The following is a 15,825-nucleotide window of genomic DNA, read 5'->3' as shown; positions in this document are numbered from 1 at the left end:
ACTGCCTTCAACCTTTCATGGAGATCCCAGACAGCAGGGGAGGAGTAATCTCTGGCTGTGTGGTGATGCTGGCAGTGATTTGGCTCATGCCATGCCACCACCTCTGCTCTATCTTACAGCCCGGGTCCACTAAGGACAAGGTGCAGTTGCCACTGCCATCAATGAAACATCTCCTCGTTACGCTCTCCTGCAGTAGTCTCATGAATACTAGTTAAGACCTACAAAATGTACCTGGCCAGACATGGCCCAGGCCACACTGAGAGCCCGGGCTTAGTTGCAGCCACAATGGCTTCTATAGCGGTAGTTCCACCAGTGTCACGGAGTACCATCACCACAAATCCCTCTTGAACACATTTTCTCCAAGCACATTTTTAATTTAAAGATAAATTATGGTCTCTCTAATTCTTTTTAAAATCTCACAGAATCTGAACCAGTAGCAAAAAGGTTACCACAAAATAAAGCTTTACTGTTTTGTTATTCAGTTGCTCAACTACCTAAGCCAGAAGGTCAAACCATGCGTTTTATTCTCATTTTTTACCTCCTGGTTTGAATCATGCATTTGTATAGCTCCATCTTAAAATCTACATAATTGAACTTCTGAATAACTCAAGAAAAATCATTTTAAATCCTTTTTTTTTTATAGAACTGAGATACATGATTACCTCAACCATTGTAAAATAGGCATGCACTGAATTATTCCTAAGAGGTATTAAAGGAACAAAAAGGCAAAGGAGAACAAGACATGCTTTTATCCACCACAGTTCTGTCATGTAAGACTGATTTTCCATCTTTGCTGAGGAAGAAACTATTTAGCCTTGAACTAGTTGGCTTAAGAGATCAAAACCCTTGTCAAAATTAAGCACTGCACTGTGGCCCGCCAAACGCAATTACCCTAAAAATATGAATTATGTTCTTTAAAAATTGCGTTAATAGGGTAGACTTATTATGGCCTTCTCCACGTGGATCAATCACAAGTATCAATCAAAATATTCTGCAAGGTTAGGACCAAAGGAAAAAAAAGGTTAACCCAGCAAAATAATATCCAGAGAAATATTTAGCTTTTCCAAAAGTTATCAGTACGGACATGGGGCTCATACTCGTATCTTTCTGTAATACAGCTCCGTAGATGGGACTACTGTACATGCATATTCCTTTACTAGAACATGGGGGATCATGATCATTTGTAAGATGAATTCCAACCAAAGCCACCATGAAAAATGTCATAGTCTAGCTCTATATGGGAGAAAAACTCTGTAAACACTAAGGGGGAATTTATCATAAGGGGAATATTTGAAGTCATTTTTGCTCGAGTGTGTGTTGGAGTACTTTGTGCCACACTTATGAAATGTCACAGGTTGTTTGATAAATTTGGCTTGTCCTTAAGGCCTCTTGCACATGGCACTCCGTAGTGCTTCTGTGGGGTTCTGCGCCTCCGTTCCGCACCCCAGCTCCGCATATTGCGGACCCACTGTTTGCAGGCCACAGTCGCTAAATTTTTGTGCAATCAAGTGCAAAAAAGTCACAAAGGCCCTATTTTGCGACTTTTTGATGCCAGAATTCTGGAGTGAAGGTATAATAAATCAGGGCCAAAGTTTGACAAAAACTATATGGCTCAGTATTAAATGATGAGTACAAGGTCTGTGCTCTGCCGTAATGCTATTAATGAGACTCTATGAGGGAAATGTATCATTCCTTTTGCACCAGAATTGTGTGAGGAAAAAATTGCGAATTTAAATTTTTAGCATATGCACACCATATTTATACAACAATGTGCAACTTTTTGTGTTGTTACCTGCTCTTCCCACTTTTATAAAGTGGGTGGAAAACAGGCCCAGTTAGCTATGTTAAAGACAATCTATTAACAGTTTTGACCATGCTAAATTTTTAACAGTACTAAGTAGGAGTTGGAGAGTGCAGGTCAATCATACTTTTTGTGAAACTTTTATCATCAGTAGCGGTGAAAGTATGGACTTTTATTCTGCCAGATTGTCTGTCTGCTGCAATAGAGGGTGAGCCTCACTGTCAACTGCTCCCTGCACTGTGCTGCTTTATAGACCCTATTCTCTGCTCTTAGTGACAGACATAGTGGTCATCCTGGTTAGATGCCATAGCTCACTCACGGCAGAGGGAAAGGCTATGAAGCAGATCAATGCAAAGCTTCGCCTCCACTACACTTAAGGAGCAGAATTTTGCAGAAGGAAAGATGATATTCTAACTACTCTTAATAAAAGATCCACAAAAGGTATGTCCGTACTGCTCTCCTCAGACCCTGACAAGTGCTGTCAGCAGTTTAGCATGGTCAGAACTGCTGACAGACTCCATTTAGTTAGGTGTATGCCTGATTTATCAACTGTAACGTTGTAAAAGGGTGCAAAAAAACGCCTCCAGTAGGAGGAATGGTGTAAAATAACTGGAATAATATCTCTAGACAAAAATATAAGGGGTCATTTATCAAACTGCCTTCGCTGCCCACAGCAACAAATCAGATTCTACCTTTTATTTTGGACAGCTCCTTTCGAAAATGAAAGGAGGAATCTGATTGGTTGATATGGGCAATTAAGCCAGTTCTACTTTACACCAGTTTGATAATTGACCCCAAATTATTTGTAATGGATGTGTCAAATTTATCAATGTGTGATATTAAAGTAGTAAAGTGTACCTAAACATTTATATATACTTTATTAAAAACTATTGTAAATACCTTTAAATACATTTTTCTAATATGCTTTATTTTTTGTTAACGTTTTACCATATTGCTGTGTATGGGAGTAAGGACTCATTGAGGCCTGTACAGGCTGGAGCATCGCTGCTCCTGCCTTTACCAATGCTGCTTCGCTAAAGCCTGGCATACACGGGCTATGTCAGGCTTTAGCAGAGCAGGCACAGGAAGAGAAGCAATGCTTATGTGAGCTCCTGCCCTGTGCCTGCTTGTTCCGCTCTGTTGATAGCCTGGCTATAAGGAGAGCGTAGTGAGCTGGCAAAGGGCAGACGATCACATAACTTCAATCCTCTCTCTGTGCCCATCTATGCCAGGCTTTAGCGATGCGGCGCTGGTAAGAGCAGGAGCACCTGCCTGTACAGCGCTCAGTGTGGCCAAAGAGGAGTCTGTTCTCCCATACACAGCATTGTATGGGAGAACAGATTCGGAACTTAAGGTGCCTATCTTGCTGATAAAACATTTAAACAAAATACATTAGAAAAATGTATTTCATGGCATTCACAACAGTTGTAATTAAGTATATATAAAGGTTTAGGTACATTAAATTAAACAATAAAAAGTGATTTAAAAATCCCTCTCATCTAAAATTCCCCATATATGTATATGTCTTGTGTAGTAATACAAATATACAACATAATAAAAAAAGTATCTGATTGAAAAAACTCAGTCCTAGATTATTGCTTTTTCAAACTAATAAGAATATGTCTTAAAGGGGTTGTCTCATTTCAGCAAGTGGCATTTACCATGTAGAGAAAGTTAATACAAGGCACTTCCTAATGTATTGTTATTGTCCATATTGCTTTGATTTGCTGTCTAGACTCATTTTTCCATCACATTATACACTTCTCATTTCCATGATTACGAGCACCCTGCAATCCCACATCGGTGGCCGTGCTTGCACACTATATAAATAAGTGCCAGCCTCTCTGGTGGCTGGGACCGTAGGAGTGCACATAGGCTGGTGCTTTTTTCTATTGTGTGCAAGCAAGGTTACTGATGGTGGATTGCAGGGTGGTCGTAACCATGGAAACAAGCAGTGCATGGTTATGTGATATGATGGATAAATGAATCCAGCCAGCAAAGGAAGCAGTATGGACAATCACAATACATTAGCAAGAGCGTTGTATTAACTTAGTCTACATGAAAAATGCCATTTGCTGATGTGAGACAACCCCTTTAAGAGTGTTTATGAGCTTTTAGGAGTTCAGAAATAAGGGCTACAGATCAGAGTAGCTTCCTGATGGATTCAGTGTGAGGCAGAGAGCAATAGTCTGTAGATGTTGTAAAAACTGAAAGCTGTAGTGGAAAAACTGGTGAACATTTTTAATAAAGACCAATTCAGAAAATATATATATATTTGGCCCAAAATGAATACAAAGAAATAAATAAATAAAAGTCCCCAAAGGTGTCTATAGCCTTTAAAGGGCCAATAAATATAAACTAACAAAACCATAAGATTATTGTTGTAAGCTGAGTTAATTCCCATAAAATTCCAATTTTCTGAGTAGCTCAGTGCACACTGGATTCCACTTGCGCAGCAGTTTTAACTGGAATAAGAGCTGGCTGTAATGAGAACATCCCTCCAGAAAGATAACAATGCAAATATTCAGTTCAGTCTTTAAAGCTTCTGAAAATCTTGCATATAGTTATAACTGTAAATGTAACTACCTCCTATATAATACATGGGTACTACAGCAACCATTCCCTTCAACTTAGCTGCTGTTTTGGTGGCACTACGGCTGGTACTTTAAAGGCAATGGCTGGTTTTATATATATAAACCATTATGAGCACTACTATATGTGGATTATGACTGGCACTATTTTGTGTGTGTGAGAACTATTTGCAATATTTTGTAATCGCTTGAATTGATACTTTTACATATATGATATTTTTGATAGTTTTGATATATTGCAGTAGGTGGACTGGCTGGTTATTAATGGTGAATAGGGCAGAATGGATAAACTACCAATTAGGCATGGGAAAAGTCGGAGGCCATATCTTTATACAAGCTAGGAGAATGGCATACCACACAGTGTTGCTACTCTTACAGGATAGGATGCAATCCTGTTCTTGGTAAATAAATATACAGCTCCCATGCAGAGCGAGTGTACACAGAGCTGTAAGCAAAGAGTATAAGAAATGGAAATGGAAGTATTCTTTGAAAGGATATTTTCCAGCATCTTATCTTATGACCATTGAAAGCACTCAATCAGATGGCCCATAATACTGGGCTGGGAATGGTCATAGTAACAATTCAAGGTTATGGATACCTTTGAACTGGAAAATATGATTTTTACACACGGTAGTGGTTACTTTGAGAAAAAACAAGTTATACTAAGGCCTATTGCACATGACCGTATGGCTGTTTCAGTATTTTGTGGTCCGCAAAAAATACGGATGACGTCCGTGTGCATTGCGTTTTTTGCGGAACGGAACAGCTGGCCCCTGATAGAACAGTACTATCCTTGTCCGTTATGCGGACAATAATTGGACATGTTCTATCTTTAAACGGAACGGAAAAACTAAATACGGAAACGGAAGGCATACAGAATACCTTCCGTTTTTTTTTGCAGGACCATTTAAATGAATGGTTCCGTATACGGAACGCAAAAAAACAGAACAGAAACTGTGTGCATGAGGCCTAAGTGTCTTCATTCCTTCATTTATTTTCAAAGCCCCTGATATTTACAGTAGTTTACAATCTGCTCCTAGTTTAAGACTTTTCTCATGTGGTCGCATCCCTCCCAGAAATACATGCTGGATGGGAGGTCTGTGTGTCCTGGATCCTAACTCTACAAATTGTCTTGTCTGTGCTTTCCTCCCTATCTACATCCTGTGTGATCTGCCCCGTTTGGATCTTTTCCCTATTTTCAGTCACACTCTGAACTGCCATGAACAAGCTTCTCCCCATCCCTGCTGCTACCTCTAACACCGATCGAACAGAACGGGAGAGCAGAGGACTTTCAGAAAAAGAAGCAGATTCAGTATCACCAGCATCTAGATGAAGGACTTACACAAACCTTGCATAAGAAAAATAGTAGGAAATATTTAAGACTATTTATAAAGTTGCTTAATTTTGTATTTAGGAAGCAAATAAACAATGAAAAAGCAGTGCAAAGGTGGCCATAGCCTTGCTTCAATCATATTAAACAACAGTCACTTCGATAATTGAAGTCTTGCTACCAGTGATCGTAAATATTGTACACCATCCACATGCTTAATAATTACTACTTTTGCAAAGATTTGAATGATATTTAAATATATCTATTTGACCAGGTTAAGAATTAACTTGTCATCCATAGCATATATGTAAACAGCAATATATATAATGATGCACTGTGGTAAGGATGTGCCTAGCCTAATTGGGATTCTGGCCAGTGCACATTCGGCATAGATTGTGTCTTCTACCTGTAGGTGAACTGACTTCAACAGAAAGTGTGAGAGCAAGGAAAATAGAGATTCCACTTGGACAGAAAATTATGTCCATGCACAGCCCAACCATGTGCAGCAATTTAAGGTCATGTTTACAAGGCCCGATTGTCGGCCAGAATATCGGTAAGAAACATTCATATGAACGCTCGTTCATCAGATGGGACAGTCATTTGTGCAAGGAACTCATTATCATTTCTGGGCAGCAGATCGTGCTGTCTAAACAGCACTCTGCTGTCTGGAAACAATGCAGATGTATGATGACGAGCAATCATAGTAGTGATCACTCATTCTCATACTGTGGAGGTGATCGCCGCATGTAAATGGAGCGCTTCACCCCGACTGAACGAGCAGCCAGTTGTCGGGAAGGAACTCTTCCTTCACGATAATTGGCTGCTCCTTGGAGTGTGTAAACCCACCTTAATGAATTAAATTTGAACTGAGGTGCTACTTACCCTTTTTACCAAATCTGGTATCAGTTTTTGGTCTGGTTGTTGGTCAGAAGACATACAAGGTTCAACTTCCAAGCAATATTCTTCAGTATTCTGTTCACAAATTGAGTTTCTGAGAAGAGCAAGACAAGCTGCATAAGAAACTGATCTCACGTGGGTATTGTTAAACAAGATTAAAGTTCAAATATTTTTTTCTTACAGAGATATTGCAATTCTTTTTTCCAGTCAGTTGTTGCAGAGGCCATTTTTGCAAAAATAACAGAAAGAGCATATTGGTTGTTACTTTTGAATTTTCTCGCCATCTGATGGTAAGTTGCCACTTTGTTATTGGCAGAGCACGCTGACAAAATGTCATAGTTGCTGAGAAGCTAATTCAAAAGTGACAACCAATATGTGTGCACTTATATTGCCACAGTTTTAAACACAAACGCCACAAGAACTTAAAAAATAATATTAACATCTTTTTAAATAAAAAAAAACATTTTTTTTAAATAAAAAACAACTACTGAACATTTAATTATCACTCTATTTTACAAATATTTTGGCATTTTAACTCGTTTGGAATAATCTGTTGATAGAAAATATGAGATTCAGGAAGGACATTCACATAAACCTTTTTTTATTTTTATGAAATGTTTAGTTGGTTTTTAGGTGCCAGTTGTATTTCCCCATAAAACTAATCCAGCTTATTGCTCCACTTTGCTTTCAGATTTCAACCTTGAATTTCCCTCTAAATTTATTTATTAATCAGGCATAATTGTTTATGTTCTTGCTGGGAACAAGGCACATCACCAGTTATATATTAGAATAAAGAAAAGCAATTATGCCGCATAAAGAAAGTAGAAAGAATGAAGTTTAGTATAAACAAAAGAACCCAACACAATGAATATCTCTAGTGAGTCTGTTTTTAATCATGGAAGATTACGTTCTTCCATAATCGCATTATTTGTCTTTGTATGGAGCCTAACAGGAGACTACAGCACAGGTTACATGACTTTATGTCCCGCTGAGTCTTCACATTAAACTAAAGAATAATTTTCTATTCATTATGCTTTGGGCAACTCCATACAGTGCACATTAACCAGAGCCATGCTTGGGGCTCTTCCTGGGGCTCTAATGACCACTTAGGAGAGTTAACTACTACAGAGAAATTCACCCAGCAACCTAATCATAGATATTTCTAATGTATATGTTCACCTATAAACAACATATGCACATCACTGAAATACAGATTATTTAGGAAGTATCACTTAAAATCATGCTGCTGAAAAGAAGTCCAAAAATGTCCAAAAAGGCTCCAATAACACCACACAGCAGTAAGCGACTTTTCAAGCCCATGGGATTATTTAGCAAGTAAGTAAAAGTATGCCATCTCCCATGACAACTTAGTCCCTGCATTACACTTCTACTGGCTAGATAAAGGACCCCTCAGGCTCAAAACATTGCTTTTTGCTACATGATGTCATTGATGACTTCAAGGGAATTTGTCACAAGGAGCGGACTGGGAACTTAAAGTGGCCCTGGAAATAGCTTAAAGTGGCCCCCATGTTGTAGGCTGCTTCAAATCGAAAGAAGGCAGGGCAACACAAAAAGATGGGTCCTTATTTCTATTATTTAAGGACTCTATATTGACAAGGAACGCTCCACAGGATTGGCGCTTATCAAATGTGGTGCCAATATTCGAAAAGGGGTCAAAAGCAGAGCCCGGAAACTATAGGCCGGTAAGTTTAACATCTGTCGGGGGTAAACTGTTTTAAGATTTTCTAAGAGATGCTATCGTGGAGTACTACAATGAAAATAAGCGTATAACACCATATCACCATCGGCTTCATGAGGGTTCAGTTAGGTCAAACTAATTTAATCAGTTTCAATGAGGAGGTAAGTTCTAGACTTGAAAGCGGGGAATCAATGGATGTCATATCTCTTGACTTCTTCAAAGTAACGGTATATAATACTGTGCCACATAAAAGGTTAGTATATAATATGAGAATGCTTGGACTGGGAAAAAATTTCTGTATGTGGGTAAGTAACTGGCTCCATAATAGAAAACAGAGGGTGGTTATTAATGGTACACACTCAGATTGGGTCACTGTCACTAGTGTGGCACCTCTGGGGTATATATTTATTAATGATCTTGTAGAAGGCTTGCACAATAAAATACATTTTTTTGCAGATGACACAAACACTGAAGAGGACTGTATACTGCTATAGAGCGATCTGGATAGACTGGAGGCTGGGGCAGAGAAGTGGCAGGTGAGGTTTAAAAATGTAAGGTATGCACATGGGAAGAAATAATGCAAATCACCCGTACATACTAAATGGTAAAACACTGGGTAACACTGACATGAAAAAGGACTTAGACATTTTAGTGAACAGAAACTTAATTGTAGAAATCAGTGTCAGGCAGCTGCTGCTAAGATCAATTAGATAAAAGGGTTTCATCAAAAGGAGCATAGATGCCTGTGATGAGAACATAGTCCTGATTGAACAACATTTCACATACAAACAATAGAGCTGAGAAATGGGGATCATTCTAAATTAAAGTGGTATTATACCTACTATAAATGAAAAAATAGACGCTCTTTGCACACATTTTTGATCAAACGTGTGTCGGGCCCATCTACCAGGCGTCAAGGTGGCTTCCGCAGATGGGTACCTAACACTAAGATACCGCCTCTCTTGGACTTGCCTAAGCCTACAATTTTCAGGGCAATGTAGGAACCAGGTACCACTTTAATTTAGAATGATCCGTCCTGCCTATTTTAGAGATAATACAACCAGATCCGTTTATAACAGATGCAGCCGGGTGTATTATCATGACGGAAGCGATTTTGCTGATCCATGACTGATCCAGCAAAAACGAAGATGTAAAAGTAGCCTTACATGCAGTGATCAACTCCACAGTATGAGTACGAGGGATTGCTATTGCTTGACCTCATACAGCCGCATTGTTTCTAGGCAGCAGATTGCTGTTTAGATCGCACGTTCTGCTGCCCGGTGCCTGCACGAACGACAGGATCGTTCACTCGTTCATCGGGTGATAGCCAGAACCTTTAGGCCTCTTTCACACGGGCGAGATTTCCGCGCGGGTGCAATGCGTGAGGTAAACGCATTGCACCCGCACTGAATCCGGACCTATTCATTTCTATGGGGCTGTGCACATGAGCAGTGATTTTCACGCATCACTTGTGCGTTGCGTGAAAATCACAGCATGCTCCTCTTTGTGCGTTTTTCACCTCAATCCACTTGTTCGCGCAGCCGGCATCTCTTCTGTCTTCTTTTGTGAGGAATAGGACCTTTGATGACGTCACTATGTTCATCACATGGTCCGTCACATGATCCATCACCATGGTTAAAGATCATGTGACGGACCATGTGATGAACGTAGTGACATCATCAAAGGTCCTATTCCTCACACAACAAGACAGAAGAGATGCCGGCTGCGCAAACAAGTGGATTAAGGTGAGTTAATTTTTTTTATTTTTTTTTTTTTAACCCCTCCAGCCCTCTTGTACTATGCATTCTGTATTCAGAATGCTATTATTTTCCCTTAATAACCATGTTATAAGGGAAAATAATACAATCTAAACAACCTTGAACCCAAACCTGAACTTCTGTGAAGAAGTTCGGTTCTGGGTACCACAGTCAGTTTTTCATCACGCGCGTGCAAAACGCATTGCACCCGCGCAATAAAAACTGAACGGAACGCAATCGCAGTCAAAACTAACTGCAATTGTGTACCTACTCGCGCGGGTTTGCCGCAATGCACCAGGACGCATCCGGACCTAATCCGGACAGGCTCGTCTGCAAGGGGCCTTACAGGGGCAGATTGTGGGGAACAAGTGGTCACAGGAAAGTTTGTTCCTGATAATCTGCAAATGTAAATCCACCTTAAAGCTGACATTTTATCAGAACATTAAAGCTGTAACCAAGTGACAATCAAGAAGCCAATCAAACATTAAAACAACTTCCTGTCACTTTGCCCAAAAATGTCTGCTACTGCTACAGGACAATGCCATATATTTGTAAGTAAAGCACTATGAGAGGATTTTTCATAGACCAGCATTTTACACAGGACTACGATATCCCCTGCGCTGCTGGAGTTTGTACCCGATTTATAAAAATGCACACGCCTCGTCTTAAATTAGTCACCTCCTCCAGCAGTCTGTGTGCCTAAAGTGAAATCTACGTCAGCTCAGAGCGGGCACAGATTTCAGTCAGCCAGAAAACTGGTGCAAAAGAAGATAAATATGCTGGCTCAGCCTCCGCCATGCCCCCTTCTCAGGAAAGTGACAAGGGTGGTGTAGAAATGCCACTTGCACCTACATATAGGCGCAATTGTGTTATTGCAAATTTTTACACCAGAAATCTGGTGTGAGAATGCTAAATCCCCCATATGCCCAGTTTTTTGGGGGTGGAAATCCTATTTAAGATTTATGGACCAAAGACTGCTGTAGACTGCAAAGTTTCAGTTTTGTTGTCCAGTCTTCACGACACTTGACTGCAGAGATGCCAACCATGACTGTAGTCATGGAAGGGTCATGTATGTTGTAGTCAGGGAAGATACCATCACAAAAACTTGTACCAGTGAAACGGCTGGATCAATTACTACTCACACAAATCCCCAGAGTTCTTCTTAGAGTAATTACATTTAACATTTACATAATCAATCTAACCTTCAGATCCCAAAGGCGGTAGCCCCTGTGAGAAACTGGAAGTGTTAATTATGTTGCTTTCTCGATGTGTTATTTTTACATCCAAGCAAAGCAATGAAAAAATACCAGGTATAAAAGTCATGTTGTTGATGGCAGCATCACCCAGCTCATTTACTCTGCCAACCATTTTCACCCGTGCTTGCTAATCGCTGTGTAATTACTTAACACTCTGCCAGGTCTAAAAATTGAGACATATTGAAAATCAAGAATTAAACTTCTATTGGGCCAACGGTCAAGTAGAGAAATAATATACATAGTTCTATAGTTTTACATACATATCACTAATTTCCACATTTTCTCAATAAAACAAGTTAGACAGAGCAGCACGTGTCCCGTAGACCTGGGGCATCACTGTAGCAGGTCATGCCACAATTTTAGCCAAGCACATCTACGTGGTGAATAACTCTGCACCAGTAGACCGTACAGGAAGATACTGGACACTTTGGGGAACATTTATTTAGACCGGTGTTTTAGATGCCGGTCTTAATAAATCCCTAAGCTGGCAGCGAAAATAATAATCCAAACATTCATCAGAAAGATTTGGTAGAAATAAAAGGGGCACATTTATTAAGACCGGCATTAGACGCTAGTCTTAATAAGCCCCTGCTCTGGCGGCGGGACACCGAAGGCGTCGGCCTCTACATAACTTTGGCAGATCCACCACCGCTTCTAAATGTAAGCCAGCTTCCTAGCTGTCTTACATTTAGACCATTTTCTACACCTAAACCCCAGCATGAGAGGGGAGAAGTCGCAGAATGCAGCGCAAGTAGCTGTTGCGCCACAATCTGTACCTGAAATAGCCTAATATAGGCAGAAGATACTATATAAGGCTAGCTAAGGTGAAGAAAGTGCAGTATATACAGTTCCTGTAGTTCATCACCCAGGGGACTCAAAAAATTCTTCATGTAAATTTTAAAGGAACTGGCAAAACCCATGCTTTCTCTTATTCCTGGTTCAGGGCATGATAGGCTGGTGCATTGAGGTCAAAGAGAGAATCCCTATATCAAGCACCACCCTTTCATGGCCTGCATGAAGCATAGAAGAAAGTATCAAATTTGTATGGGGTGTCCATTTACAGTATTTTTGAAAGGTAGAGAAAATGAAATACTTAGGCGTCTTTCACATGAGCGTTACAGATTCTATCAAGGTCTGTTCAGGAAAAAAACTTATGCTATTGCATGCAAGTTCAGTCAGTTTTGTCTGCGATTGCGTTCAGCGTTTCAGATTTTTCTATGCAGGTGCAATCAGTTTTGATGAGTTTTTCACGCGCGTGAAAAAAACCTGAATAATCATCTACATCTCCTAGTAAAAATCTGTGAAAAACGCATTGCATCCGGTTGCAATCCGTTTTTCACTGAAGCCCCATTCACTTCTATGGAGCCAGGGCTGAATGAAAAACCCAGAATATAGAATATGCTGCGATTTTTCCTGAATGCAGAAATGAAGCGTGAAAAACTACGCTCATGTGCACAGACCTATTGAAAAAAATGGGTCAGGATTCCGGCCAGATGCGTTTGGTTTATTCATCGCACCCTGACAGAAAACTCGCTGGTGTGAAACAGGCCTTAGAAACCAATCACAAGCATCAAGTATTGCAGAATAAGGCCTCATGCACACGGCCGTGTTCCGCGGCCGAGAGCGGACCGTGGAAACCCGGCCGGGATTCCTCCTGACAGCATGAGCGCACGGCGTCATTGGTTGCTATGACGCCGTGCGCTTCATGCAGCCGCTCCTGTACAGTAATACACATATACTTGAGGCGATACCCATGATGTGTATTTTTAAAATTTTTATTTTGAGGAAAGGGGTGGGTGATTTAATTTATTTTTTATTTTTAAAAACTGTATATTTTTTTTAACACTTTTTTTATGGTTCCCATAGGGAACTATAACAAGCAATCATTAGATTGCTATTTTCATAGACTCCAATGCATTAGCATTGGAGTCTATGAAAGATTTACCAGTTTCCTATGGAGCCATACATTGGATAGTGGCTGTGTTTGGTATTGTAGCCCAGGCCCATTCACCTGAATGTGACTGAGCTGCAAATAGGCCATGTGACTAAACATGGTGTACTGGCCTAACCTTTTCCAAACAGGTGATTGATGGGGGTGCCCCTGCAGTCGGACCCCCACCAATCAGATACTGATGACCTATCCTGGGTATAGGATATCAGTATTAAACTCCCGAAAACTCCCCTTTAACTAATTTAGGTTTTCAAACTTATTGACTCATACAGCTATTAGATTACTATGTATATTGAATACCTTAGTTACTAGTTCAAAAAACACCCATCAACAAATATGAATTTTACGTTACATACAAATAACGCTATAGAAATTTACCCCACATTCCTGTCTCCTTGTATCATTAGATTTTCACCTAAAAGGGTTGTGCAAGTTTGGGGGAAGGGGGCAGGCCTGTAAAGGGAAGCTTACTTACCTGCTTCCCGCTGCTGGCTGCCCACTCCTTCTCTTCCAGGCCTGTAAAGGGAAGCTTACTTACCTGCTTCCCGCTGCTGGTTCCCCACTCCTTCTCTTCCAGGCCTGTAAAGGGAAGCTTACTTACCTGCTTCCCGCTGCTGGTTCCCCACTCCTTCTCTTCCAGGCCTGTAAAGGCTTACTTACCTGCTTCCCGCTGCTGGCTGCCCACTCCTTCTCTTCCAGGTCTGTAAAGGCTTACTTACCTGCTTCCCGCTGCTGGCTGCCCACTCCTTCTCTTCCAGGCCTGTAAAGGCTTACTTACCTGCTTCCCGCTGCTGGCTCCCCACTCCTTCTCTTCCAGGCCTGGGATCATCCGCTGTGCTCCCTTGCTGTAAATATCTTGTTTGACATGGCTGCAGTCAAAGGCTAGCCATGGCGCTGTCTGGCTCCCGGTGTCTTGGCTGCAGCGGTGTAAAACCAGATGTTTACAGCGAGAGTTCGACGTAGGAGCCAGGAAAATAAAGACCGGGAAGCCAGCAATGGGGAGCAGTTAAGCGTCCCTTCACAGGTCTGACCCCCCCAACTTGCACAGCCCTTTTAATATTGCGATAAAGCAAACCTTCCTATTGAGCTGAAAGCACAGACTGACACAAAAAGAAAATGATATGGATGGTGATTTTGGCTGGTTTGCTGGCAGAGCTCCTATGAACTATCATAAATCTTTAGATGAGTCAATAAAAGATTTATCTATGCAGAATAAACAGCGAAGCACCTTGGGACAGCGGAATGGGCAACACATAAAAACAACACTAGTAAAATACACACCAAAGTATACTGTGCACATTTCCAGGCTTTTATGTCGACATGCCCCTGGCACAATTAATTAGCTGGGAAGCTGACAGCCTCATAGTTTTATCTTGTGAGGAGGATTATTGGGTTTGAAAGGTGTAAGATATTATAAGTAGAGCTCTAAATAACGAACTGGCGTAACTCTGCAGAGTACTCATGGCCACGAGCATAGGCAATGATCCAAACGTCTGTTTTATTTCTTTGTTATTACAAATTGTAATGGTTTTAGATGATAACTGCGGCCCGGTTAATGCACAATGTGATCTGCATTACTGATTCCAGCCCACAACTGGTTTATGTTCAAGGACAAACGTGAATCGAGGACATGTTCAAGTTTAGACGATAATTTAAAGTGAAACTCTAGTTAATAGAATAAGCTTACTAGGGTTGTAAATTCTTTCAGTCTGGTCTGTCAAGTGCAAGTTTCCATGGTTCTGTGTAGACTATGGGCCTGAGCACCACAGGAACCAAGAGAATGGCTGCTCCTGAACTGTTATCATATGGGGAATGCAAGTAGTTACTAAACTAGACATGTCAGGAGAGGCGACAGGTCCTCTTTAAAGGGATATTTTTGTCACAATTTTTCTTTTTTAGCCTCTTGATAGGCTGAGAATCTAAACTTCTCAGTGTAATGTATGAAGGTCTAATTGAGTCACTCACCCCCATCCCTCTCTGGTCAGAACGAATGGTCTGACTGAGAAAGTGAAGCTTTTTGCCGCACAAAATGTCAAAACCAAAGGGAAGTTAAAGCATTGGGAAAGAAAGTAGAATACATGGAATGGTTTCAAAACTTTATATTCAGAAAACCAATTATCAGTTTTTTGTGAAGTAGAATATTGACATAGTATAGGCCGTTAAGGCTGGGTAAACATCATGTTTTTCCCATCCGTTTAACGTATACAAAAACCGTATATGTTAAACGGATGCCATATAGTAGCATCAGTTCACCATAGAGTTCCATTGCAAAAAAAAGTATACTTTTTTTTACAGGACTGTTCAGGATACAAGAACGTGGTGCGCTGCGTTTTTGTATTTTTTTTAGTAGCGTATCAAACGCGATGTTAACCCACCCTAATACGTGCTAATTTTTTTTTTATCGTAGTATCCCTTTATGAACTAGAGTTAGGAAGATGAATGGTGCATAAGCCCAACCCTCATATATTACAACCGCTGCCAATTAATCCTACAAGCAACTGTAAAAATAGGGAGGGTGGAATAACCGCCTACGTGTAGTCACA

General features: G+C 40.5%; 1 protein-coding gene across 1 annotated transcript in view; it reads right to left on the bottom strand.

Annotated features, from left to right (window-relative positions):
- Positions 1-15,825, bottom strand: part of RFTN1 (raftlin, lipid raft linker 1) — a 340,728-nt gene that overhangs the window by 134,775 nt on the left and 190,128 nt on the right. The window contains exon 4 of the mRNA XM_044293566.1: positions 6,605-6,713. Within this exon, the coding sequence (XP_044149501.1) occupies positions 6,605-6,713 (109 nt within the window). The remainder of the gene's footprint in view (positions 1-6,604; positions 6,714-15,825) is intronic.

The sequence above is a fragment of the Bufo gargarizans genome, chromosome 5 (assembly GCF_014858855.1).
Source record: "Bufo gargarizans isolate SCDJY-AF-19 chromosome 5, ASM1485885v1, whole genome shotgun sequence".
In the NCBI taxonomy this organism is placed as follows: Eukaryota; Metazoa; Chordata; class Amphibia; order Anura; family Bufonidae; genus Bufo; species Bufo gargarizans.
The sequence above is the reverse complement of the archived record's forward strand: the minus strand, read 5'-3'. Positions and strand labels throughout refer to the sequence as shown.